The sequence below is a fragment of the Arvicanthis niloticus genome, chromosome 21 (genome assembly GCF_011762505.2).
Source record: "Arvicanthis niloticus isolate mArvNil1 chromosome 21, mArvNil1.pat.X, whole genome shotgun sequence".
Taxonomy (NCBI): Eukaryota; Metazoa; Chordata; class Mammalia; order Rodentia; family Muridae; genus Arvicanthis; species Arvicanthis niloticus.
In genome coordinates, this window is record NC_047678.1 from 9327728 (window position 1) to 9353259 (window position 25532).

A 25532-nucleotide genomic window follows, 5' to 3' on the forward strand; every position below is an offset into this window, starting at 1 on the left:
TAAACAGAGTACATGTTGCCAATACTCTGTGGAACTAAATAAACAAGGCAGAGAGAAGGCTTCAGTATACTACGTGCTATGTATATACAGCATACACCTATAGCATAATTACAATCTTGCCATGAGAAAGGAAAAACACTCAGTGAGCCTCCCTTTGCTACTATACTATATATACATTTTCTCCATAATGCTTTAAAAAAAAAAAAAAAAAAAAAAAAAAAAAAAAAAAAAAAAAAAAAAGGACGATCCATTAGATTCAAACGTCGTTTAACTTAAAGGCTTCATCAGACCATATGTGCAGACACTTGAGAAGATGACAGGGTTAAGCTTCCTAGGGTCCTGGAGTCAAAGAAACTCTGCTGGCCCCCACTGCTGAGCAGGTGCACTCCTTCCACGGAGGGTAACATCTGCCGATCAGTCATGGTCCCACTCGGTGAGGACCCCAAGAAACTTCCTTGGGAGGAAACAATTTTCTCAGGACTGGCAGCCAGTTTGGGGGATGTGGAGAAGTTATATCCATACAAGGCACAGGGGCTGTGCAATCGGAAAGTGTTGTAGGAACCCTGGTGGGTCTGGTTAGCGGCAAAGGCGTTGCTGGACGGCGACGGCATGATGTACTGAAGTTGAGGGGACATTCCTGAAATCTGCATTGATAGGCTGGTCTGTGGGCAGCTGAAGGTGTCCCCATCGGTGCCGCCCATGGACATGTTCACAGAGGGGCTGCTGCTCACACTCACATAGGAAGGAGTCCTGGGTGGGGCAAAAGTCTCACTGCCCTGGTTGGTAAGCCTGTTGTAGGTCTCTGCCAACGATGTGCTGTATCGGTTGAGGGCAAGGCCTGAACGGGCACAGGCAGAATAGTCAGCTGGAGCCAAACTACACAGCTGGCTGGTGTTTGGCCCCAGATGGAAGGCAGGAGAGGAACAGGAGGAGCCGGACAATAGGTGAGGGTGTGTAGCAGGAACACCATTCCCAGTCCCTTGGAGTAGAGCTGAAGAACTTGTGTTGCCTATAAAAGAAGTTGCAATGTAAAGAATGACTCCGCCCACCATACCCTCCTTTAAATTTCCTACGCGTACGGTATATAAGGCGAGTTACTAAGGGGAGAATCCCGAAGGTGAAAGGTGGTTTAGCTTTCACTGGATTGATCTCATGGAACTCAGATTGGGTAACTTAAGCAAACATACGTTTTCTTAATATTTTTAAACCAAGGACTGGTAAAAAAAAAAAAAAAATGGCTCCAAGGTAGTAATGAGCAACCAAGCCTGACAAGCTGAGTTCAACCCTTAGAACCCACAAGGTAGAAGGAGAAAATGCACCCCCAAAAGTTGTCCTCTGACCTCTAAACATAGGCTGGTACACATGCGAACAGGCAGACACACACAAGTAAATAATAATAATGATAATGATAATAATAATAATAATGTGATGGAATTTTAGAGGAATATTTTAAGCCAAATTATCTCTCCTGGTAATGAGGAAGTTTTGTAATGTAGAAAACAGTAAAACACTCTAACATGAAAATTCTATGTTCTATCTTAATTTTCTTTCTCAGAATTTTCTTATTTGCAAAAGCAAACACTACAGATGTCGAACTTACCAGAAATTTTACAAAACTAAATTTCATCTAATTTTTCCTCTTGCCCCCGAAGCATAACAACTGTCCTTTTCTACCCACGATATTTCCTCTCTCTCAACAGTCTTCTCTTTCTTACAGCACACTTTGTTACAGGGGAATAAAAGTATTGGAGGAAAGCAGCAAGCTGGTCCAGGATGCCCGGCCTCTCACTCATCTGCAGTGTCTCACTGAGGCTTATGTGCATCAGTGGCTGTACCACTCAAGTCTCTGCTGTGCTATCCCTTGTCCCTCAAAAACATCAACTCCGGTTACAAAACAGGTTGGCAAATCACAGGCAACACAAGAGCAAACGTCTAACAAATAAACAATGTTGTGCAACTCAGAGAGGTCTGTTTAACCCTGCAACCAAGAGATAGCCTTGATGGTGGCCTACTCCCTTCTCTGGATCGGCTGGCAGATTGATGTTTGCAAACTTCACATAACTTAGGAGGAATGGAGAATTCCTAAGTGCTGGGCAGGCTGTAAAGCCTTCATTATTCTAACAACAGTATTTCATTCTGCTTCTTTAAATAATCTAAAAGCCCAGCACAAGCAATGATAATAACCTAAACCCAAGTGTGTGAAATTCCCATCTGGAGCTGGCAGGATCCTGGTAAAACCTGCCTAGATGGGTGACCTGAGAGTCTGCTTCCTGAGGAGGAGACACAAGCCCTGGGCTTGTGAGAAACTGGCTCACAAATGGTGTGATCCAGTGTGCCTGAACTTATCACGGGCCCAATGAGAAAGCCTGATGAAACAGCAATAGTGAAGTGAGAGAAACAGGCATGGGCTACTTCTTATGGAATATACCACCTTGCCTTGGAGCTCAGCATCCCCTATGTCAATGTGAGATGTCAGGAGGAGGTCAGAATTAGTAAAGAAAAAAAAAAACAGCTAAAGCATGAAAGATTTAACCCTCTAACACCACAGGATGGCCATCGTTCCTGACCCGTCACCCATCAGACAGAAAATAATGGGTCCTTGAGTAGGACATTGATGGTGATAAATTCAGCATCGGGTTGTAAATAATGAAGTGTGCATTTCTCACATGTCTGCCTTTTCTCAGCAACTGGCTACATGCATGACCCAGGAGACTGAATTACCTTGCTTTGGAATTCCAGGGATATCTTCAAAGGTAAGAGTCCGTAGTGATGGCCTCCAGAATGCATATGACTCCACTAGGGCTTCCAAACCCATTCTAAGTGGAACAAATGGAGCTAGTTAGGAATAGTTGGAGTTTTCACCAGTAATAAGCATTTGCATAAATGACATGGTATTGGCCATGCCCTACCTTCTACACTTAGTGGTGTGATAGGAGATTGCCACAGGCAAGGAGAAATGCTTTGTACAGGGTGTAGGAAGAGAATAGAAACCTACCACAATGCCTGCCTGCCAATATTCTTAGGACCCTAAAGCTAACACATGGACCCAAGAAGCTGAGCTCATCCTGGCTACTTTCAGTCCAAGGCTCTTTGGGGCTTTGGTCCTCTCTCCTTGTCTTAGGAATTTGCCCTCTGATGATCAAGGAGATGGTGGCAAAAGCATCTTACATCAAGATCTCTTTTTGACGAGACATTTCTGCTCATCATTCAGTACCTCAGGAGCTAGCTCAGAGGAAGAACCACTCCAAAAAAAACCAACTTCTGCTCTGGGGTACAATCTCCATTACCAAGCAAGATAGGCCAGGAGGGGGCAGCACTGACTGCTTGCTCAGCTTTGCACAACGTGCAAGAGGGTAGGAATGTCATCTATTCTCAAGATACCACTCTAAATAGAGCTATCTATTCTCTACACAGTTAGTAGAGATATTTTAAGTTATTATAGAGCTTCACCATACATACTTAATAAATTGCTATGTAAAGTGACAGACTTGGTTGTAGACTATATTACTATATTAAAAATCTGTAGATTATATTACTTTAAAACAAAAGCAACAACTGTAAATGCAAACATAAATAACTTCTACCATAAGTGGGTCAGTCTTCCTCCTTCTTATATCCAGTGGCTAAAGGATACAATCCGGGATCTGGGTTTGAGACATCCCCTTAACCAGCCCTTCTCAGGGCAGCCTGAGATCTCACTACCCATCTTCATCTACTTCTACTCTGAGCAATGTGCTTAAAAGATAACATGGTAGGGGCCAGAGTGTATCTTGGAAGTTTGCCACTTATCTAGAATACACAAAGCACTGGGTCCATCCAGGACACTACAGAAAGAGAAAAAACGTCTTCAGGGTCAAATACAACCTGGATATTTCTTGTGACTGTTATATGCCTTATTATTTTCAACTCAGCTGATGGCTTCCTGGTACCTACAAATCATGAATTAAGAGCTAAGGCTACAGAAAACCACCAGCCAGTCATATGACCTTTCCAACGAAGTGAAAGCTACTTAAAAAGCAGGAACAATTTATGTGGAAAACCCATCTCTCATTGCTGTCCTTCTGGTTAAGTTTCACATCTCCTGTTGTGGTGAGCTTGCATGGGGGCATGGAGAGAGGAACTCACTCATTTCTTCAGTCTCAGAAGAGGACAGATCAGGGACGGCTTTTGAGGGGCATCACCATACCAAGGCTACCTCAGGCTATCACAGGGAGAACACCTCCACCTGTTTTTCCTGAGCTATGTGGGTGGGAAGAATGGAGTCTGACTTCTGACATAATCACTGTTGTCACAGAGGGCTGTTTTGGGTAAAGACACCAGTCTGGATCAGAATAGCCAGACTGTGATTATAAGGCACTCGAGCTAACTATGTGACTTGGCCTCCCTGAATTGACTTTCCTGAGAAGTGAAGACTGGAATGTGAAGCTTGAAGCCCTATTATACGTAGCTATAATTCATTTCATTCTATCTGGTTTTTATTTTACTTAATTATTTTTGTAAATCAAAGATCATACCTGTGACCGAACTGCAAGCCAATTTCCCAAGATCATACCAACCAGTGATATTTTCTATATGCTAAAATATTTTTATTAGCTATTTCTTTATTAGTTTTTTTATTGGTTATTTATTAGCTTATTTATTATGTAGTTTGTGAGGCCTGAACTTTCTCAATACTGAGTTACCTGTGACTTGTATTTAATACTGGACTAATGAAGGTTGAATAATGCTTTAACAGTCTCTATTTAATTTAAACCAATCCTAAATATCTACTACTTTCAAGAGAAACGATTTCTCTATGTTAAAGAATATTAGTACATACCTTTATTAAAACAACAACAAACCACCTACTTTTTTATTCTTACACAGGTGAACTTTGATAAAGGTAGATAGATTTGGTTAGTAAAGATGCCAGTGTAACTATGGAACAGTTTTATTAAGATCAGAAGTTTGTAGAAGTACGTAGATATGTTTTGCTGCTTTGTAGCCTGAATCATGTTTCAAATCCACAAATGTAGGGAGAAGTCACCGAGCACAGCACATGCACAGCCCTGTGCTGAAAACTTGTAGGGACCACATCCACTAGAGTGTTCTCACTGGGAGCCATGAGGATGCTGCCCCAGGCTCAGTTCACACTGCCAGTTCCACAAAGGATTTCAGATATTTTGCAGGAAACAGTTATAAAATATTTATTAGTTGAATCTGGACTTTTGTTAAAAAGCCTTCATTTTCTCCAGTAATGGAGACTTTTCCCATCTAGTTAAAGGAAAGATGAAAGGCCCCTCCTGCAGGAGGGCAGCCAGGGCGATAATTTATACAAGGTGCCTTTGAACAACCTCCACATTTACCAGCGCCCTCATTTATGCTATCAAATGGCTGAGTTTATTTAGTAAGATGGTTATGTTTTTCCTGAAGTATTTAAGAGAAGAAATTTTTGTACCTTCCTGAGTAAAAACTTTTATAGGGTCAAACCTCAGGCCTAACTGTGGAATGGGGCTATTCTCAGCACATAAATTCACTGTCACATAGCAAATGCCTGCAGGAGGGCTTCCAAGGGTTGAAGCTACTGACTCCTGTAAAACTGGCTACAGAGCCATAAGGAGCAAGGGAAGGACATGTTTTAATTAAACAGAATCGTTTTTATAAAATTGAACCAATCACATGTCTGTATTTATCTTGAACCTTGACCACCTTGCTTATTTCATGTATGAGGAAAATAAAAATAAAATTTTGTTTTAAAAAGCAGTAAAACTGCACAGCAGAACCAGGGATAATAAAAGAATATTGTGAACTTTTTCATGGACTTTCCTCTCTATTAATATATGAAAAATTATTATGTCCCTCTATGCCCTCAAAGCTCTATAACTTCAACAAATCCTCACATATTACATGGATTCTTTTTTAGTTTTCAGGAAAATAATACATAAATTTGAAATGTTTTAAATTGTCAGATTTTTTCACCAGGTTAAGGTCAAATTTTTTTAATATAGAGGAATATATTATGAGAAAAGATGGAAACTTTATTTTATTAACCAAAAAGTTCTACATCAGTGATTCTCAACCTTCCTAACCCTGTTACCCATTAATACAGTTCTTCAAGTTGTGGTGACCCCCAACTATAAAGTTATTTTCATTGTTACTTCATAACTGTAATTCTGCTACTGTATAGACCATAATGTAAATATCTGATATGCAACGCCTGTGAAAGAGTCATTTGACCCCAGAGGGATCTAGACCCACAGGTTGAGTCCTACTTCTCAATGTAGACACATTTCCTCTTTAACAAGGCAGTCACTTGAAGCAAAACGAGAATATTGAATCTGAACAAGATTCAGAGTGTTAAAATATAATTCATTATTTCTGTTTCTTGATTTAAAACATTACAGGTCTTATTAGAATCAAAAGAAACAACACAAAGGACCATCTGACAGCCAGGCCTACATGTTTCCAAACAGCCAAAGGGAAGGGAATCCATGTCAAACCTAGCCTGTGTCCTCGAAACTCAACAAACAGGGTTGGAGGTTTATTTTTCACCTGTGATGCTGATTATTTTCAATGACACGACTTAAATAACCAGATCTTTTCATTGTGCTGGCATATCTAGAATTCTTCCTCAAAATTTATCCTATGAACCCACCATCTGGCTTCATATAAAGGGCTCCTTTGTTATTACTTTCTATCCAAACTATTTTAAGAGTATTCATAAGTCGTTGCCACATAAGTGGACTTCTCTCCAATGTCAGTAGCAGTGAGGTCTTTCCCAAACTAATCAATTTGGACATGGTTTCTAGTGTTTACTCTCACAAAGTCTCGGTGTGGCCCTCCTATAGGTCCGAGAGTTTTAATACATTGTTGTCCTACTTAAGAAAAAACTGAAGCCAATGCAAGACTCTAAAACGTTGTTCTGATATAACCTAAGTCACAAGAAGGGTTCAGCCAAGCATTCACCCAGGCAGAAAAATTCACCTCTCAGGTTCCCCTCACCCTCTGCACCCATCATTTGAGCACTACTAAACTATGATTTGTTTCATTCAGTTTTCAAAGATGTCCCTGCAAAGCAAGATAACCAGGAGCATAACAAAACAATCACCATGCACAACTTTTCACCTCAAAATATAAAGCAGTTTCAATGCAGGAGACAAATTTGTTCGTGGCTTAAATCACTTCAAAGGAAGCTCTCCTATTGGCCAGTCTTGTTGATCCCCCTACACTAACCGAAAGTCACTCTAATATCATTGGAGCATCACTGTTTTTAGTACTTAAATTGTGTGTTGTTTATGTGATGCCACTGTAAAAGAGAATGGCACCAAGTCTCTTTAGCAACTGAGCACATTTTGATTCCACTCAATCAGCGGAAAACACTAGAAATTTACACCATTACCTGATTGCTTTTCTTTCTAAAATTCAAGTGAAATCATTTCTTGATAATATAGTATCAAGAAAATAGTATTTTCACTTCCTTTAGACAAACCTAGTTAATAACTAGTTTCATAACATATCAGAATAATTTTGAGGAGTGAAGTAATAAAGAAGTTCAAATGCCTCTTGTTATGAGATGGTTTTAGAAGTGTGCATAGCAAAGCCTTACCCGGAAAGGCATCAGGAGAATGTTTCTCAATTTTTGCCCTCTATTACAAACAGTTAGTTTTTAAAAATGTAACACTGAACTGTACTAGAATGGAATTAATATCAGTAAGTTTAGAAATTTGCAGAAAACAGACTGGATGATTTATTCCTTGATAAACATAATAGAGGAATTAATTGTTGTAGCTATTTCATTTAGTGTAAACACTGTAAAACACAACACAGAAAGAAATAAACAAGTGTGTGACTGTCAGTAGAGCCAAGACAAAATTTGGAAACTGACAAGCTGGGTTTCTTGGCAATGTGAAATGCTTTCATATTCTGGTTGGAAATCTGAGTTAACAAGAGACTCTACCATACTCTCCAGAGAGAATCAATAGACAGTGTGTTATCACTAAGAACATTCTAAACCAAAAGCAGAGGCAGAAGGGACAATTTCTTGGAATATGGAAGTCCATGGGCCATAAGAGCAGAATTCTCCACGGTCCCTCCAGAAATAACATGCAATCTACATGCCAAGAGCTTATATCTTCACCCCACCACATGCATGAAGTTCATCTTGGGGCAGGCCACAGGATTACACTCTGTACCTAAGTTACTTCCAAGACACAGTAATGTTTACCAGTTTAAACTGTCATCAGAAGTGATTCTAAGCTGTTTGTTAAGTTAACCTTTAAGCTTCCAATTTAAAAATCACATTTAAACTTCAAATACATTTACTAGAACAACCAGATTTCATTAGGAATTACCTGTTCCTCCCAGAGTCTCGGAAACCTTTAGCAAACGGATTCCTGTCTATCTTAAGGCGAGTAATCTGCAGGGTAGAAAAGAAGTCACATCAAACCTTATATAAGCATTTTAATCTTAAATAAGAACAGTATTTAAAAGTTAAGGTAACTGTAGAACCACAAACAATCCAAAAATTAGCAGGGGGTTCTATTGTGTTCCTGTGCATTTTAATATGCTGTTAGTGAAGGTTGAAAGATTTCAGAAGTCACCTAGAACATCTACTGTGAAAGACAAAGTTCTTCACTCATTTTCCTTCTAAGAATGAGAATAAAGGTTTGGTTTGACTATTCCTGAAGAAGGAAACTGAATACCCCCTGCTGATTTGCCCTGTTTGACTACCCTCTCAAGCTGAAGTTATTCCCTTCTATGCTGGGATGTGGTTTAACACTGATTAACAGTTCTAGGGACTGAGGATCATTGCCTCACTCTCCAAGTAGCACAGAGCCCAGGACGAAGCCAGAGGCACAGATAACCTCTGTATGTGTAACGGAGAGACAGGGAAAAGGACGAATTGGGGTTTATTATAACATAAGCTGTTTTCTCTTCATGCACTAATTTTTTCCCAAGGAGAAGAAACATTTTCTGTCCCTAATATATTTTAATAATCCTAAATATCTCTAACCTTCAAAAGGTTATTTGCGTATTTCTTCCTAAAAGCCTACGTGTACCAGAGTAACCATGTGAACCGGAAAGGCTGGGCTCATTCAGCTGGAAGTCAAAAGTGTTGAGCAAGAGGGTTGAGTCTGTCTAAAAGAGGAGCACATGGCAGGGACCCACATTTCCTATGAAACAGCAACAACACAACTGACAGAAGAGCAATATTGCTACTGAGGTGTGTGCAGGGGCTAAGAAGTAACCTAAAACAGTCTGGCCAGCTGTTGAATGAATGAATGAATGAATGAATGTATGAACTAAAAGTAAAAGATTCTAACACAGACCATATCAGCAACCACTACAGAGCCAGTTCTTACAAAACTGGCTGAAATGGAATGGATTAAACATTTTACCTCCAACTAATTCTCCTTTTCTCTTGATTTTTTTTTCTGGCATCTTTGTGTTTTAAGTTAAAATAAGAATAAGAATCACACCATTTCCGCCCTCCACTTTTTTTCCTTTCAGCTCCTCCCATGTTCATTCTCAAGTTGATAACCTTCTTTTTTCAATACTGTTACGTCTGTGCATGCACACACGTGCATGATTTATACAAACATATATGTACAAGCATATATATGTATGTATATATATACACATATATATACACATGCATGCTTCAGAATCCATTTATTGTTTATGTGCATATGGTTTCAGAACTGATCACTCTGCATCAGACAACAAATAAGAGGTCTTGACTCTCAGTCTCTTGACTCCATGTAAAAAACAACCTTAAAGAAACACAACCATTTTGAAGCATTTTCTTTCTCAAACTGTTTAAACCATTATGAAAGCATCACATAACAATTACTGATCTTTCAGACTATAATGCACACCAGTGCCCTGAAAAATAGTTTAAATGATAGTTAAAAGCTCTTTTTAAAGTACCCAAAAATATAGGATAAATCCTTCTGAAATATTTCTTACAATTCATGGGCTGTAGTTTTAAAGCCAAGTCTCATGTTCTAAGATACAACTACCTTTTCACATTTTAGATGTCTATTTTTCTAGGTAACCAACATGCCTTCTAATTTTAATTATGACATTATCTCAAGAAGGAAAGTAAAAGTACACTGCCAATTGCAAGATACGTGCTCAGCTGAAGTCATCACTAAAGTAGCCCTGCTTGGGAATTTGTGGTCTTGGAGATGTCTCTATGTACACACACGCATACTCTAAGTGTCATGTACAGCAAATGCTTTATGGCAATTCCTAGCATTTAGATATACAAACAAAAGTGTGTTGGTTTTCTCTTTACACCTAAGGGGTCTAGCAAGAGGGCCACTGAAAACAATACCTGTTGATTCTGATAGGCAGTGACAGTTGTGAAGACAGTTTCTGGAAAGGAGAATGCCTTCACTCCCTCTCCCGATGGAACAGGCTTGATGGGGGACAGATCGTCCCCGCAGTCTTTACGGATGACGTGCACGCGTGGTTGGTATTTGTGCATAGAATGAAGAATGATCTACATCAAGGGAGGAAAGGCACAATAAATAGGAACCACTCTATTGCAATTTGATGGTACGGACAAATATGTAACATGGAAAATAACTTTTTTGCAGGAGAGTCACATTACTGAAGATAATTTCTGAAGTTAATTTAACAAAGTGCAGCAAAGCCACATGGGAGGGCTAGGAAGACATCTGTAACATGTATATAAAAATGCAAATCACTTTAATAAAATCCTCAGTACAGCCACATGAAATAAACATCAAACTTCTATTGCTTAAAATACAATAATATATTCATAAAGATTTTATTTATAACGAATTGAATAAAACCAAAGTCAATACCAATGAAACCAAAAAGGAGATCAAAATGATCATTTATTTTCTCCAAACCCATCTTCTAAAAGATACATGCTAGATTCTCACACTCCAAGGGAATTGTCCTTTTGTAGGTGACTATGCTCTCCCACTGAGGACATGCCGCCATCTCCCATGTTTGTTCTATAAAATCTGTAGTTTGTCACAATAGTATAGTACCCAAGACCTTATTCAAATCTCAGAATGGTGCCTGGAAAACCTGCCCAGAGTCTCTCATGTGGGCACCAAGATCCCACTAAGATTTGTCCTAAGGAATTGCTCCAGATCCAGAAAAGCATTTCATATACAGAGATAGACGTCACATAATCTATAACAGAAGAACTATGAGCCACTTAGATGCCCAACATGAGTAGATCAGTCACCACAGAACAGCTACATCTTGAGAGGTGCTGTCACTGCTCCTAATGCTGTTTAGGCAAATTTCAATCATACAATAAAATGTTAGTTTTTAATCTTAAGATGATAAAAAACAGTACCTAATTGTTTAGATATGTTTTACAGTTTATTAAAATCGAGCACAGTGGCTCATACAGAGATACGAACAGTGGTCACCTCTGATAATGGGGTCACAGGTTGTGTGTGTTTGTGTGTGCGTGTGTGTGTGTGTCTGCATCTGTGTGCATGCATGGAGGCACATTTGACTTTTTATGTTTTAATACTTTCATAAACAGCAGATTTTTAAATTTGCTTCTTGGGCTCTATATTCATAAATAACTTTAGCTGACAAGTATGAAAAATTTCTGCATTCTACTCTTTAAATTCAATGTCTAGGTTATTATGAATCTAGAAGAAAACTACCTAAACAGAAGTCACGGGAGGCGTGGTGTTTGACACGCTTCATGTTGTTCCGGATGCAGGCAGTTTAATCAGCCAACCTGAGTGCCTTTGGTCAGCTCAAACACAAACAGCCGTGTACTCAGAGAATGGGTCTGCTGTCAGAAGAGCAGGCCTTTACTCTTGGGATGGTCAACACTGCAGTCGGGACTTCTTGTTTTGTTTTTTCTCTAAGGTTTTTATTTGTGTGTCAATGGAAGAGATACAGGAAGGAGGTGTGAGGCAGTGTGAATACAAGACACAGCAAAAGGGGGCAGCAGTCCTGATCGTCACCTGAGAGAACACAGGCAACAATCTGCTGCCTCTTCCTAGAACTAAGGAGAAGAAATAATTTAAGTGAACTATTAGTATCTTGGACCAGAAAATGTTTGAATGAGAAAAACTACAAAACACAGTAGCAAACACTGTGCTGCCTGTACCAGAGATATGGACTATTTTTTTTCCAAAATAGTTTCTGTTGGCTTTAAGTAGGTGTGCATACTGCCATCATTTGAAAGGTATACTGTGCTGTAAATCGGGATAAAAGAACACAGAAAGGAAACCGTATTCAAAGAGTCTAACTCTTAGCGTAGTCTAGTAAACACTTTTTTTTCATCTTCTTTTGTTTTTTTCCAGACAAGGTTTCCTCTGTGTTGTCCTGGCTGTCCTGGAAATTACTCTGTAGAACAAGCTGGCCTCAATCTGCCTTATTTTGCCTCCTGAGTTCTGGGATTAAAAGCCTGTGCCATCACTGCCCAGCTGGTCAACGAATTTTCAGTAGATGAGGAATGTCTTTTGCTCATTTCTTTATTACTAGATTATGTACACTAATTCCGACTTTAAAACATATCAAAATCTAAGCTTTAATCTTTGGTAAAGTTTATGCCCTTGCAGAGTTTGTTTGTTTGTTTGTTGTTGTTGTTTGTTTTGTTTTCTGAGCTATACCAGGGGGAGGAGAGCAGCTGACGTGAGGTCAGCTTTCTGACTTCCATGTAGGAGCATGCCTGGTGTATATTTTTTGGGTTCTGCATGGCGTTTCTAAACCTCAATGGATTGTTTTGTAAATAGTAAGTTCTACAAAACCTACAGACTTCTGAGTCCTCAGAGCTCCCTAGGCTCTGGGCCAGTTTTCCTTTCCTGTCTACATGAATTTACACTGCGTGGGCAGGCACAGTCTCTGGGTTAGGCCCAATAGAAGAAACACACATTTTGAGCCTGTAGATGCAGTTAATTGAGTCTCAGCTTGAGTCTCAGTCTCCACCTGCAAACCTGCCCTGGTCCTTTTCCTATGATTTACTATTGCAATAGCACACTCTTCAGTGTTAGCATAAAACAGCAAATGGCCACTGTTAATGTAACAACTTCAATGTCAAGTCAACTTTTCACTCCTTTATTGAGCTAACTTTCTCTTTTAAAAATTGTCTTGTCATAGGGTATCTTCCAGAGTTGAAAAGTTAGAGGGAAAACTCTTACTGTCCTCCAAGCTAAGAATGAAAATGTTGGTGGCTGGAAAGACGGCTCAGCTGCTAAGGGCACTGGCTGCTCTTCCTGATGACCCAGGTTCAATTCCCAGCACCCACATGGAAACTCACAACTGTTTGTAACTCCATTTTCAGGGGCTCTGATACCCTCACACACATTCACACATGGAGGCAAAACACCAATGCACATAAAGTAAGTAAATTAATTCTTTAAAAAAAAAAAGAATCAAAATATCAGCAGCATAGTAATCTACAAACTCCAAGAGAAAAATGATTTCTGGAACAGAAGTGGGAAAGACGAGAAATTTCATATAACTAAGAAAAAACTGCACAATCACTTCAGAGCATTGGGATGAAATGATTTGGAGCAGAGGTAATAAAGGTTTCTTTCTTTTTACAGACTTCTTTTATGAAGACTGTTCTCTCAAGGACACTTCTCCATTCCGTTTTATACATGTTAAGCTCATTTGTTTATATCCTTACCATGTTTTAAAAAGTGAATTTGGGTGGGTACACTGAAATAGGGTGCAAAAAAAAGATTAATAAATGCCGATGTGTGCACATTAACTGATAAAGTAATGTATTTTAAATGTCTAAAGAAAAGATAGTGTATCCCTGGAATTTTTGAGCGAACACTAAGCAAGGTCAGTTCTACTTTATAGTAGTATCATTATTTACTTCTTAATGAGCTATCAAATCTAGAGCTGGCAAGATGGCTCAGTGCTTGCTGCCAAGTCTGACCACCTGAGCTCCATCTCTGGGCTCCACATGGTGGAAGGAGAAAACGGACTTTTGCAAGGTGTACTCTAACCTCTAGGCTTGTGCAATGGCATGCAGCAACCTACAACCACCCATTCCCATAAATATAGAAATATAATAAATAAATATAATAAATAAACATAAGAATCTCTCCCATTTATAATAATTGTAAGCCGACAATATTTTGCTTACTTAGTATGATATGTGGGCCCACCAGCCATTTTTTTTAAAAATGAGACCATAATTACAGCTTAAATAATCATACCTTATGTGTACTTTCTAGACTGTCTGTTCTGTTTAGATAGGATTTGGGCAGGGGACTAACTATAATGTTAGAAAAGGCATACAAACCAATAACCATAAACAGAGTGATCTCACTTATAGGCTTATATATGCTTTTCTACTTTAAAGGTAGATATGAGGGGTTGGGGATGTGGCTCAGTGGTAAAGCATTTTCCCCTGGGCTTAACCTATAACACTGCTAATTATTAATTAATTATAAAATATATTTGTACCCAAAGAAGCATACTTCCTTATCTGACAACTTGACAGTCTGACAGAGGGGCTTCTAATTTTTCAGCTTGATAGTAGAACTTGTAGACAACTTAAAAGAAATTTTTTCTAGATGGTAAACTCTCAAGATTGGATTAGGCCAAGCAAGGGACCAGATAACAATGCCCCTCCCATCTCCCCATTCCCTTACCCCTTACTCCTTCCTACACGTGTTGTAACACCAGCTATGCTTCAGTTTACATAGTACTGAAACTTTATCAGTCAATCACAGGCAAAGTAGGATTTTCTTTTGTTCTTATGTATTACTGTGTTTCAGGCTTTCCTTAAACACATACTATCAACTTTGCCAGCTTCCTTGTGTCTCTAATTCCAATACCACCCACGAGAAAACAAAGCTATGGAAATGGAACGGACTCTCCAGGGGTCACAGATGTGGAGTCCTTCTCAACCACTTCAATTTCCTTCCCAATGAAAGAGTTCCTGCATTGTCGGGCTTCCCTGTCTGATTTTTCAAGGAGAAACCATCAGAAAATGTAGGCACATGTGTCAGAACATTGTCAGCAGTGGGCACACACACACTCCTACAAGCCCATGACTATGGCTACCCATCAGGACCCATTTCCAAAGCATCCCTGGCACTATAGGTATGAAGCTGCTGCAGTTCAATGTATAGCATCAAATGTCTTCTCCTTTCTAGAAAGACACTCAAGGAAATACTTTTCTCAGCAGACAGATTCCAGGAAAACAAGGAAACATGCATGTGGTGAGAAACTATCACCCAAGCATAGCAACTTCTTGCCCAAAGGAAGCCCCAAAGCCACCCTTGGTTTGTACCAAAGCTAGCCTAAATCTACCCAGAATACCCAAGGATCAAAAGGATCTACCAAGTTATCCCAACATTCAAGGAGTAGCTGTGGCTCTGAGGGCCATTGCTGCTCTGAAACTTCCTCAATTTTCTTTTCTGAACCAAGTCTAAAATTTGAGAAGCTGAAAAGTTACTTTGGGAAAATCACATCATCTCCTGTGGTAGCAAATCTAGTCAACGCCTACAAACTTGGACTCCTGTGAGCGTTTTATGCTAACTTAGTTACACTCCCAGGGCCGCGGAGTTCTCCAGTCACAAAGCTGCGTATGTGGTGTACACATTTAACACAGCAAATTGGAGACGGAGTGGCTGAGAGATTAAAACATAAGAAAAGAATTTAGGAAATTAAACTCTGCCCTATACAGATTTATTTGTTAGAGGTGACAGTGACTTCTTTTAGAATTGGTGGAATGACAGAAAGGAAAAGGCTACAAAAGCAAAAGTCCCCGAGGGTGTCTGCTGAAGAAGGTGTCTGCTGAAGCCTCACCACGACAACACTGCCTTCATAGACCCAAGTCACAAATAGCACAAACTACAAGCACTTTCACAGTCTCTAATAGGCTTTCACTTGGACCCATCTAATAGAATCCACGCAGCAGAGGACTTCTGGTATTCTTCCTCTCGTCTTTCTGAGCTGGGATGTCTGTACCTCTAGGAGCAACAGACAGGGCAGCAATCTGCAGGCTCCCTTCTCACCCCATGGAGGCAAGAAATTCACAAAGCAAGTTTCTGCCTTCAGTGTCCTTGATCACATTTAACAGTCTTCAAGAACACATTTTTTTTTTCAATGAATAATGAGAAAAGGCACTTCCCCTAACAGTCAGCTGGGCATAAGCACCAACATTCGCAATGCAATGTCCTTGCTTCCGGAGTTCACAGCTCCCTCCTGCGCCCACAGATATTCTTTATATCTCTAGATGAAACAGTACATCTTGTCTCAACTTTAAAAGAAAACTTCACTAGTAGCCAGATGCTTTATTAATTTTTTTTTTTGTTCTTTGCTGCTTCGATTTGGAACTATTCTTTTATGTTTCAAACAAATATTGTGTGATGGTTAATTTTAATCTGTTAACTTGGCCAGAACACAATATCCATATTTTTAGCCAAAAAGAGACAAAGATATTGCTGTGAAAATATGGCTTAGAGACAAATACTTAATCAGTAGACATGTGAAAAGCAGATTATCGTCTGTAGCTGTAAGTGGCCATCATCCAATCAGTTGAAGGAAAACAGAGTAAGGTCCCGGGAAGAAGAGAAAACTCTGATAACAGACTAGCTTCTAGCTTCAGATTCAAGTCATAAATTCAATTCTTCCTAGGTCTCAAGAGAGGGAACTGGACCACGCTCCCACAACCACATGAACCAATATTCTTCTTTATCTCTATCTCCTCCCCACACTCCTCTCTCCTCTCTTACCTCTGTCTCTTTCTTCTGACTCCTTTCTCATATACAAATATATAATTATTTTCCCTGTATGTATATATGTATTGTATATTATACACATAATACACATATATATTATACATGCATACATAATACATATTATATTTTCTGCAGAATGTTCTTTTAGATAAAAACTACTAAAATTAGAAATCTAAAATCACAGATTACTATATCTATATATAAAATCTGTTATGTTACATACTACCTATAAAGCCAGTATTCTGAACTAAAAGTATTAGAACTGTAAGATTCTATTGATATTGATATAAATGATCAATTTATATTGATATAAATTCTTTATCAGTATATGGTTTAGATTACCTTTTTAAAAATATATTCTGTTAAATTCAGGAGAACAATTGCTCTTGGTTTTGAAAGTAAGCAGCATCAAACAGTATTTAGTCTAAATTCCCAACTAAAAGGCAGAGAACATGCCCACAGATGGACGCACCAGCAATAGCTCAGTGAGACAGAGGAAACTGGCATTTTTCAGCACTGTAATCAAATGAGCAATAGTTATAACAATTTGATTGTGGATTTATAAAAATAAAGAGAAAGAAGACGAAGTTATCTAGTAAAATATATGAAGAAATAATGTATCTACTTTCTCTGATTCAGTCTGAAATCATAAAGGTGGTCACAGATTGTCATGTCATTGGCCGTGCTTTAAAATGTAGACACTGCATTTGTCACAGAAAGGTTACCAGCCCAAGGTTCTTATCAAGCTGACTGCCAAGAGCCCATGTAGACACCTGCAGACCACAGCACAAGCAGTACATTAGTGTTCGTGACTGTTTTAAGTGACTTGTTTATGAGTGACCTGTGTGTTTTCTTTGGTTGGGAAATAATGAAGAGTACTTCAGTTTTTAATCAAAACTGTAACAACAGCACACCTAACAGAAATGCTACCTTTGAACAGAAATCGGCATTATCCAGAGTTAGTGAGTATTAAAAGAATGATGCAGCACCCTGCCTAAAGTCAGCAAGCTGTTAACAATGACTTCTTTTCAGAGTGGCTGGACTTCACCCGCGTATCAAGTTTCAGCAGTTTTAAGAGTAAGGGGAATTATAACATACTTCGACACATTAGATGTCATTGCAAAACAATTGGGAACTTGCAGATGGAACACACAAACAGAGTAAGCCTAGGTCATTACTGCAGTTTTTCTCATCTGGGAAAAGAGCTGGATGCAAAGACGACGTAATAAATCATCCCTGTTACCAAACTTCCAAACACAATTCAAGTATAATAATTAGCACCTCATGGGATTGCACATAAATTTTATTTTGGTCTCTGCCTTGGTTCCTTTCATTCCAATACAAAGCAAGTATCTGGTTTAAACTTAATAAATGCTTTATGGGGCACTTCAGCTATAGACATGATTTCTGATACAAATACAAATTTTGATTTTGCATATGTTGTTTACACACTGACCAAACAGAAAGAAGTGTCACAATCTTAGCAGTTTTTAGGTAGACACTGGGATGCTGCCTGGTGGTCATGCCAGAGAGGCTGTCTACTTACATGGCCTTGATCATCCAGCTCATTGTTGGTAAGCTTCAGCTTGTCGAAGCTGATCACTTGTCGCATCCAAGTCTCCCCAGAGGCCGGTGAGTCTGGATGAATATATACTCTGGGTGGCACAGGGGAATCAGCATTTCCTGCCACCATCCATTTAGAGCTGTGGTAGACATACCTTCAAGGCAAAGACAAGACTATCTGCATGTGGATTATGCATTTCTTGGAATTAACAACTCAGAGAGCAAGTGTGCATCCCTGACTAAAAGTCTAAAACAAACTTATTTCTCTATACACCCAAAAGAAACCTTTAAGCATACATTTGAGTTTGTACTATGCGGCCTTGTATAACTCGGAGTAAACATCTTTCTTATGGCTTAGTGAAAATATACAGGCTGTATCCTCCACAAACGCAGTGTATCGTGATTCTAATGCATTACACTTACAATAGACATAATTTACATTCTGATATTTTTTATCTGAATATTTAACTGACACAAAGACACTATGAAGCTGTCACTCTCACCTCTGAGTGAATCTAAAATACTTTAGTGTCTTATTTTAAAGGTTTCTGCTTCCTAAAAGATAACTTCCCCTCTTGGGCTCTGTACAGCCTGGTGGGATAAACATGGATCAGTGAGAGAAAACTGTCACGTTGGGTTTTTGTTTTTGTTTTTTTTTTTTTTTGGAGGGGAGAGTTTATCATTTTAACATGTAGGATTGTTTTCCCAATTTGTTAACATTATAAGCAAAGAATAAAATAATTCAGGATAATTTGGATTTTTGAGGAATCATGAAATATAGACTTGCATTAATCTTTTGTGCTCCTCTTTCTTGACCTTACAAGAAAATCACTTCAGTTAGCAAATACTAATATCCAACTATTGATATTTAACATGCAAAGCACACGTGTATAGTCCTGCCAGTTAAGGTTATTTTCACATTTAAAAAGCACAATAGCCTACTGTGGTTTTTTTTTTAATATTTCACAAATAAATTGACTCAGCAAGAAGAACATTCAAATAAGATTTCCAGGAATAAATAAAATCTTAAAATTCAACTGTATAATTCAGATTATTATCTTGTCAGTGTAAATCTAAAAAAAAAAATACAAAGTAGGATATTGAAATGGTGACACGAGATTGTACATTTAGATATGTTGCCTCCTGTTCGAGTTAAGATTCTGCACAAAATGTAAGGTGATAACGTTCAGGTAAGTCGGAAACACCTGTGTGGTAAATGGACATCTCTTTAAAACAGCATGAAACGTTTTCTTACATCTGTATTTGGTGAAGCTCTTTATCTCAGCTATGGTTACACATTTCAGTGAGCTCAATTTTAAGCCCAATATCCCTTGTAGATTTTACTTCCTTTCCTTGAAGCAAAATATATAAGCAGACTATTTAAATTAAGTTTTAAAACTTTACTTTAATTGGCATGCCATAGTCTTAATGAATAAATTCCTATGAGCTTTTGCGACTATTATTTTTCATAATGCTTTTAACTTGGACCAAATACCATTCTTTGACAGAGAATGAGTCAAAAACTAATTTCTGATACTGATGGAAAAGTTGGAAAAATGAATGAGAACCTTAAAGGTGCCTAGGAAAAAGACCTGCACTTCAGATAAGACTTGGGCTACTACCAAAATAAATTTAAAAAAAAATGTTCTATCAAAACCTTGCAGAATTATGTGTGTTAAATAGCTCAAAATCCAACGTGCTCTAAGAAAATAAATTGTACATATAAATATTCCTTGTAAAGCATCCTAAATACCAAAGCTAAATGTTTTCTGGGAAGCAATGGAGGAGAGCAAATTTGTGTTTTACAGTTTTATCTTTTAAGATGTAAATTTCATTGCTTTCCGTGACAGTATATGGAAATCCTATAAAAGAAAAAAAATCTGAAGTATATGGGGAAAACTGGAGGAAGAAACAGAATAGAAACTTGAAAAAGAAAAGAGTAACTTAGAAACTCACTAAGAATTTATGTTATCTTCCTCAACACAAAACTCAAACTAGAATATGGACTTTAAATCGTGTGTGTTTAGTGAGTAAACTTGTTGCCTTCTGCTTTCTGCTAATTAGTAGGTAATGCTAGCAGAACTCCTAAAGGTTACTGTAATTAGAATAAATGATACAACTTAAATAGAAATCACAAATAAAACAATTATATATTTAACACTTTTAGTATTTCATATGCCCATTTATAAATTTAAAGCTGGATACTTGGACATCAAAAATATGTTTTCAGCAAACAAGCATTCAATTTTTTTAAAGTGATAGAAACCAAATAATTTCATTTAGACATACACTAAATGACAAAAAAAAAACAAAAAACAAAAAACAAAAAAACCAACAACTTTCAGAGATCCTTCTACTAATCTCCCAAACTCTCAAACTTCCTTTTAAACAGTTTAGCATTTTAAACTCTTCTGATAACACTAAACAAAAGCACTGTCATTGAAAATCACTAATTCTGTTTCTTGCATAAATAAAAGCAAAGACAGTTTAAAACTAAAGAACCCATGTATCATCTACTTGATGTCTAGACAACAGTATTCTGTTCCAAAATCTTAATATTATAGAAAACTTTAAAGGATTGTCCATTCCCAACCTGAAAAAGCAGCCAGGGATAACAATTCATTACAAGTTTAAAGATGATATCTTGTGTCAGTGAATTATGAGATTTTATTTTTCTAACTTGTAAACACGTTTTTCAAAAGAAAGCCTAAAATATATATAACTTTTATTATGACAGGAAAATTAATTAAAATAAGGCCAAAATAGGAAAAACCATAACATTTACTATAATGTGTATCTGCAAACTTTGCATTAAACACTTCCTACCAAATTCTAACTGAAATCGTAACCAGCATTAAAGATATATCCAATGTAACAATGCCAGACTGTCCCCTGCTCACAGTTTCAATGACCAAAATCATCTCTTTAGCTATTAAAAGCTAAACAAACACTGAGTTTCCACATATGCCACAGGACAGGCACCAACTGGGCTGTGAGAACCCATGGGTGTTTAGATTGTGAATCTGGGGGTTCTACAGACTTGGTGAAACCAGGATCACAGCGGCTGGATGAGACCAGCGGGAGCCTGCACAGTCCTCAGTCCTACCTGTATCTTTTGTTGTCCACCGGCACAATATCCATGGCAATGTAATATTGCTGGTGAGGATCTAATCCGGAGATCTTCACTCGCATTGCTGGAAACATGCGCCTGTTTGCAAGGGAAGGGTTTTGTTTTGCTTGTGATTAAGAGTAGAGACCAAATAAACCCAAGAAACACCCACTTCTTAATGCAGACAAACTTATAACAATCACTTTGATAACATAATTCTGGGTTTCAGAACATAGGATATATCAAAACTATAGCTTTTTAAGCTGTGGTTTGTTGTACCGTGTAAACGCATTCCGTGTTTGCTGAAGCACCAGTATAACTTAAACATGAAAGGATTTTACACCAAAGAAACGTTGCTTTTGAAACAAAACCAACAAGCCTATTTATTTACCTTACTACAAATAATGAAAGGCATCAAATGATACAAACTTCAAATTGCTGAAAGTGATAAAATATGTTATAATGTGAAATTTTAAAGGGGGTTGTAAAAAACCCACAAGGAGCCAATGCTATAACCAAACAATATGTTCTTTATTGAGACAGGACTTCCTGTCTGCAGCCTGGTAAGGTAAAGTGCAAAAGGCGCTCTAAATTTGAAAGGTATAGTAAAACTTCTTTATTGGAAGCAGAAACTAAACACAACGTATATTTATGAATTTCCTCTCCCACTACAACCCCCAAAAGTGTTTTCTTTTCTGACCACAATTATTGCTAATTAAAGCAAACGAAAATTCCATTTTCTCTTGACTTCCCAGATATGTGTATCAAAGGAGACGCTGAAGTAAACGCACATAATCCCTTCAAAAAGAGCACAGAAGCAAGAAATACAGCAGCACATTACCATGCATTAAAAAAAATCAGTTTCGCCCTAAAAAAAAAAAAAAAAAAAAAAAAAAAAAAAAAAAAAAAAAAAAACTTTCTTTTAATGATTTATGTCTAGTCTAGGACCCTCCAACTAATCTCATTTTTTGTTAATTTAGCCTTATAACACAAATTTATTTACCGATTTTCTACAACAGTGCTATTAAAGACTGCTGCCAGCAAAAGGAAAGTCCATAAGTATTAACTAAACATGAGAGCAGTTTAATATGCTGGCTGTTTTAGTGTTCTTTCAATGCACCTGTAAGATAAAGAGTAAAGGTCTTTAACTACACCCTTTATAAGACAACTGTTGCTTTGTGTTGGTGAAGAACGCATTTGGATCATTAATAAAACCTCCCCAAGAACGCAAAAGGTAGCATATGGATTCAATAAAATATGTTTTTGTAATTTCTAATAAGTTTGGATACTTTTATGCTACCCAGGTTTTTACCATGTGTACTCCCTGAAAGAGTTGGGTGTGCTTTTAAAAGAACCTTTAAAGGGATCATATTATTCTTAGATTTCATTACACTAACTGAGCGGAAGACTTGAAAGTGCAAGTTTCTCGCACCGACCTCAAATTAATATGATGTAGCCAACAAAGCCATTTATTTGACTAATGAACCATACACAAATTACACAGCCTTAAAAAAAAAAAAAAAAAAAAAGCTTTCCAAAAGCTTTTGTATTCTGTAAATTTAAGATAGTGGGCTGATTTCGTGTGTGTGTGTGTGTGTGTGTGTGTGTGTGTGTGTGTGTGTGTGTGTGTGTGGTGTCTACAGTTTTAAAAATCAGAGTTATGATTCTTATAGCAATACATGATTAAACGTGACCATAATGACTTTTCACGGTAGCCTAATATCAGAATAACTCAATACACCACGGGCTGAGTCTAATCTGGAATTTCTGAATTTATTAATTTTAAAAAAGAAACCAGAGTTTGCTAAAAGGAAATTACAATTAAAACAAAAACTAACCAAAGCGGAATGGATCGTCTATTACCTAGTTCAGGACGGATAACTAGAGTCTAATAACTAGAGCCTAAATAAATGCACAGACGGGGTGCACACAACCTATCTGTAACTACCTCGCACTTCCTCACTCGCTAAGGCTTTAGCACCCATCTTGACAAAGATCTCTCTGACTTCAACAAGACTAGGCCAGGATGCGCCCTTCATCAACAGCGCTTGGGGACTGGGGGGGGGGGGGGGGGGGAAGAGACAATAAGATTTAGAAAGGGAGCTACTGTCTGGGACCCTGTTGGGTGGGTCACAGCTGTGGCCAGACGCAGGGTCGGGTGAGGCCAGAGTCCCAGTACACCCGGTGACTCAAGCTTACCTGCCGGCTTTGGTGATGATCATCTCGGTGCCTATTTCGTGAAAGCGTTTCCAGAGCTCCGCTCCTTGCAGATCCACTCTTGGGGCCTGCGGTGCGGGCAGCGGGGTTCCTGGACGTGCCAGGCCAGGTACGGGAGACCCTTTCGGGGAACCTCCCGGGGACGCCAGCGGAGAAGCGCCTTGCAGGAAGCCGTCCTCACAACTGCCTGGACAGCAGAGGGTAGAGACAGGGAAGCAGTGAGAGCGGGGCGCCGGCCTCGGGGATCCTCTCAGAGCCAGGCCAAAGAACAGCTGCCCGCAATCCTGCGATCTGAGCTGCCCTGAGGCCTCTAAGGTCCCACCGAGTCCCCATGTCCCAGAGCCAGGTCCGCGGACTCCCCCACGCGCCTCGCCTGTGGGCGACACACGCTACAGAGTCTAAGACCGGTCCCGATCTCACTGTCCCGGGATGCAGATACCGCCACCGCCGCCGCCGCCCCGATCTGCTCGGATCACCCCTTCCTCCCTCCGCCCCAGGCGGCCGCAGGGCCTCTGGGCCTCGCGCGAGGCATCTTCTGGAAAGGTCCCCAAATCCGGCTCTAGCCAATCCTCCCGGTTGCTGGCTCTCCAGGCCCCGCGGCACAGTGGGTAGAAGAGGGGGGAAAGCCAGCCCCGGGGCGCCCTGGGCTCCGGCAGAGTAACGCTCCGCATTCAAAGGGGCAAAAAGTGTGGGCGAGCTCGCCGCCGCCTCCCGGGTTGGCGCACCCAGCTTCGGGGCGTCCGATCCGGTTTCCGCGCTTTAGTCCGCGCCCTCCCGCACGCGTCCCGGGGGCTCCTAAAACTTAGAGGAGCCAAAAGCTGCAGCACCCCGGGCTCGAACCCTCCCGGAGCAGAGGCGAGGACGGCGGCAGCCCGCCCGGCCGGGCTAGCTGAGCCGCGGTTAGACGGTGTTCAAGGCCGACGGGTCGGCGCCTGACCCCGGGGCTCGGCGGCGGAGGCCGGGGAGGACCCGGCGCTAGCGCAACCTCGCCGAAGCTCAGGTTCGCGGGAGCCGGGCAGGGGCGCGCCGGGAAGCTGCTGGGGCGGGAAGGGATCGACTCACCCGCCGCTCCGCGGGAGCCACAGCTCCGCTCCGCGTCCGCGCAGCTCCTCGCCGGCCCGGACGCCGCCCCGGCTGCGGGCGGCGGGGGAGCCGCGTCTTCGTCGGCCTCGGAACAGCCGTGCTCGCCCGCGCCTCCGCCACGGCTGCAGCCTGCGTCGTCCACCGCCCCCGCCGCCTCTTCCGTGGCCAGCTTTCTCCGCTTCTTTTGAAGCTGTTGCTGCTTCTCGGCTCCGATCAGTGCCTCCACCGAGAAGGCGTGCGCCTTGAGGCTTAGCATGCTGCACGGTGAGCCCCTCCGCTTCTCCGCCATCCCCGCCGCCCCGAGCCCGCCCGCCCCTCTCTCATATACCCGCGGCTGGGGCGCACGCACGCGCTCGCCCTCCTGCACCCACCAAACGCTCCGCGGTTCCCGATGCCTCCCGAGATCTGTCCCTTTCCCAGCTGCGGGCACAAACAAATTTGCCGTTTTCTCTTTCTCTCTGGCGTTGGGATCCGAGGAAGCAGGAGCGCGGCCGCCAAGTTTCCTTCCCTAAGTCTCTCCCTCGAGCTCAATGATGCACTTCTTGACTCCCAAACCCTCCACCTTCTCCTGCTGCTCCAAGATCTGCCTCGACTGATGCGCCCGAGAGGACTAACACGGGGGAAAAAAAACACTCTGCGGACACAAATTAGGGATTGTAATTGAAATTTGTTGCCTTGATCTGTCAGCACTTCCAGGCAGGAGAGCGGTGGGAAGAACTTGCTCATTAGTGTCAATAAAGCGGCAGGGGCGGGTCCTATGGAGCTGTCCATCACTAAGACGGCTCACCAATCAGAAGAATCTGACTCCACTCAGCCCGCGCCCACTTCCTTACAAGGTCGGAAAATCCCAGACAGAAAAG

At 40.2% G+C, this 25532-nt stretch overlaps 1 protein-coding gene across 1 annotated transcript; it reads right to left on the reverse strand.

Moving 5' to 3' along the window:
• Nucleotides 1-216: 216 nt before the first annotated feature.
• Tbx18 (T-box transcription factor 18) lies at nucleotides 217-25532 on the reverse strand. Its single transcript, XM_034484095.2, has 8 exons — nucleotides 24652-25532; nucleotides 23572-23776; nucleotides 21370-21471; nucleotides 18247-18418; nucleotides 10319-10486; nucleotides 8331-8395; nucleotides 2722-2816; nucleotides 217-1009 (listed from the first exon to the last, which is right to left on the reverse strand). Exons 1-8 carry the CDS (start codon nucleotides 24959-24961, stop codon nucleotides 285-287), a joined length of 1842 nt encoding a protein of 613 aa, XP_034339986.1. The 5' UTR covers nucleotides 24962-25532; the 3' UTR covers nucleotides 217-284.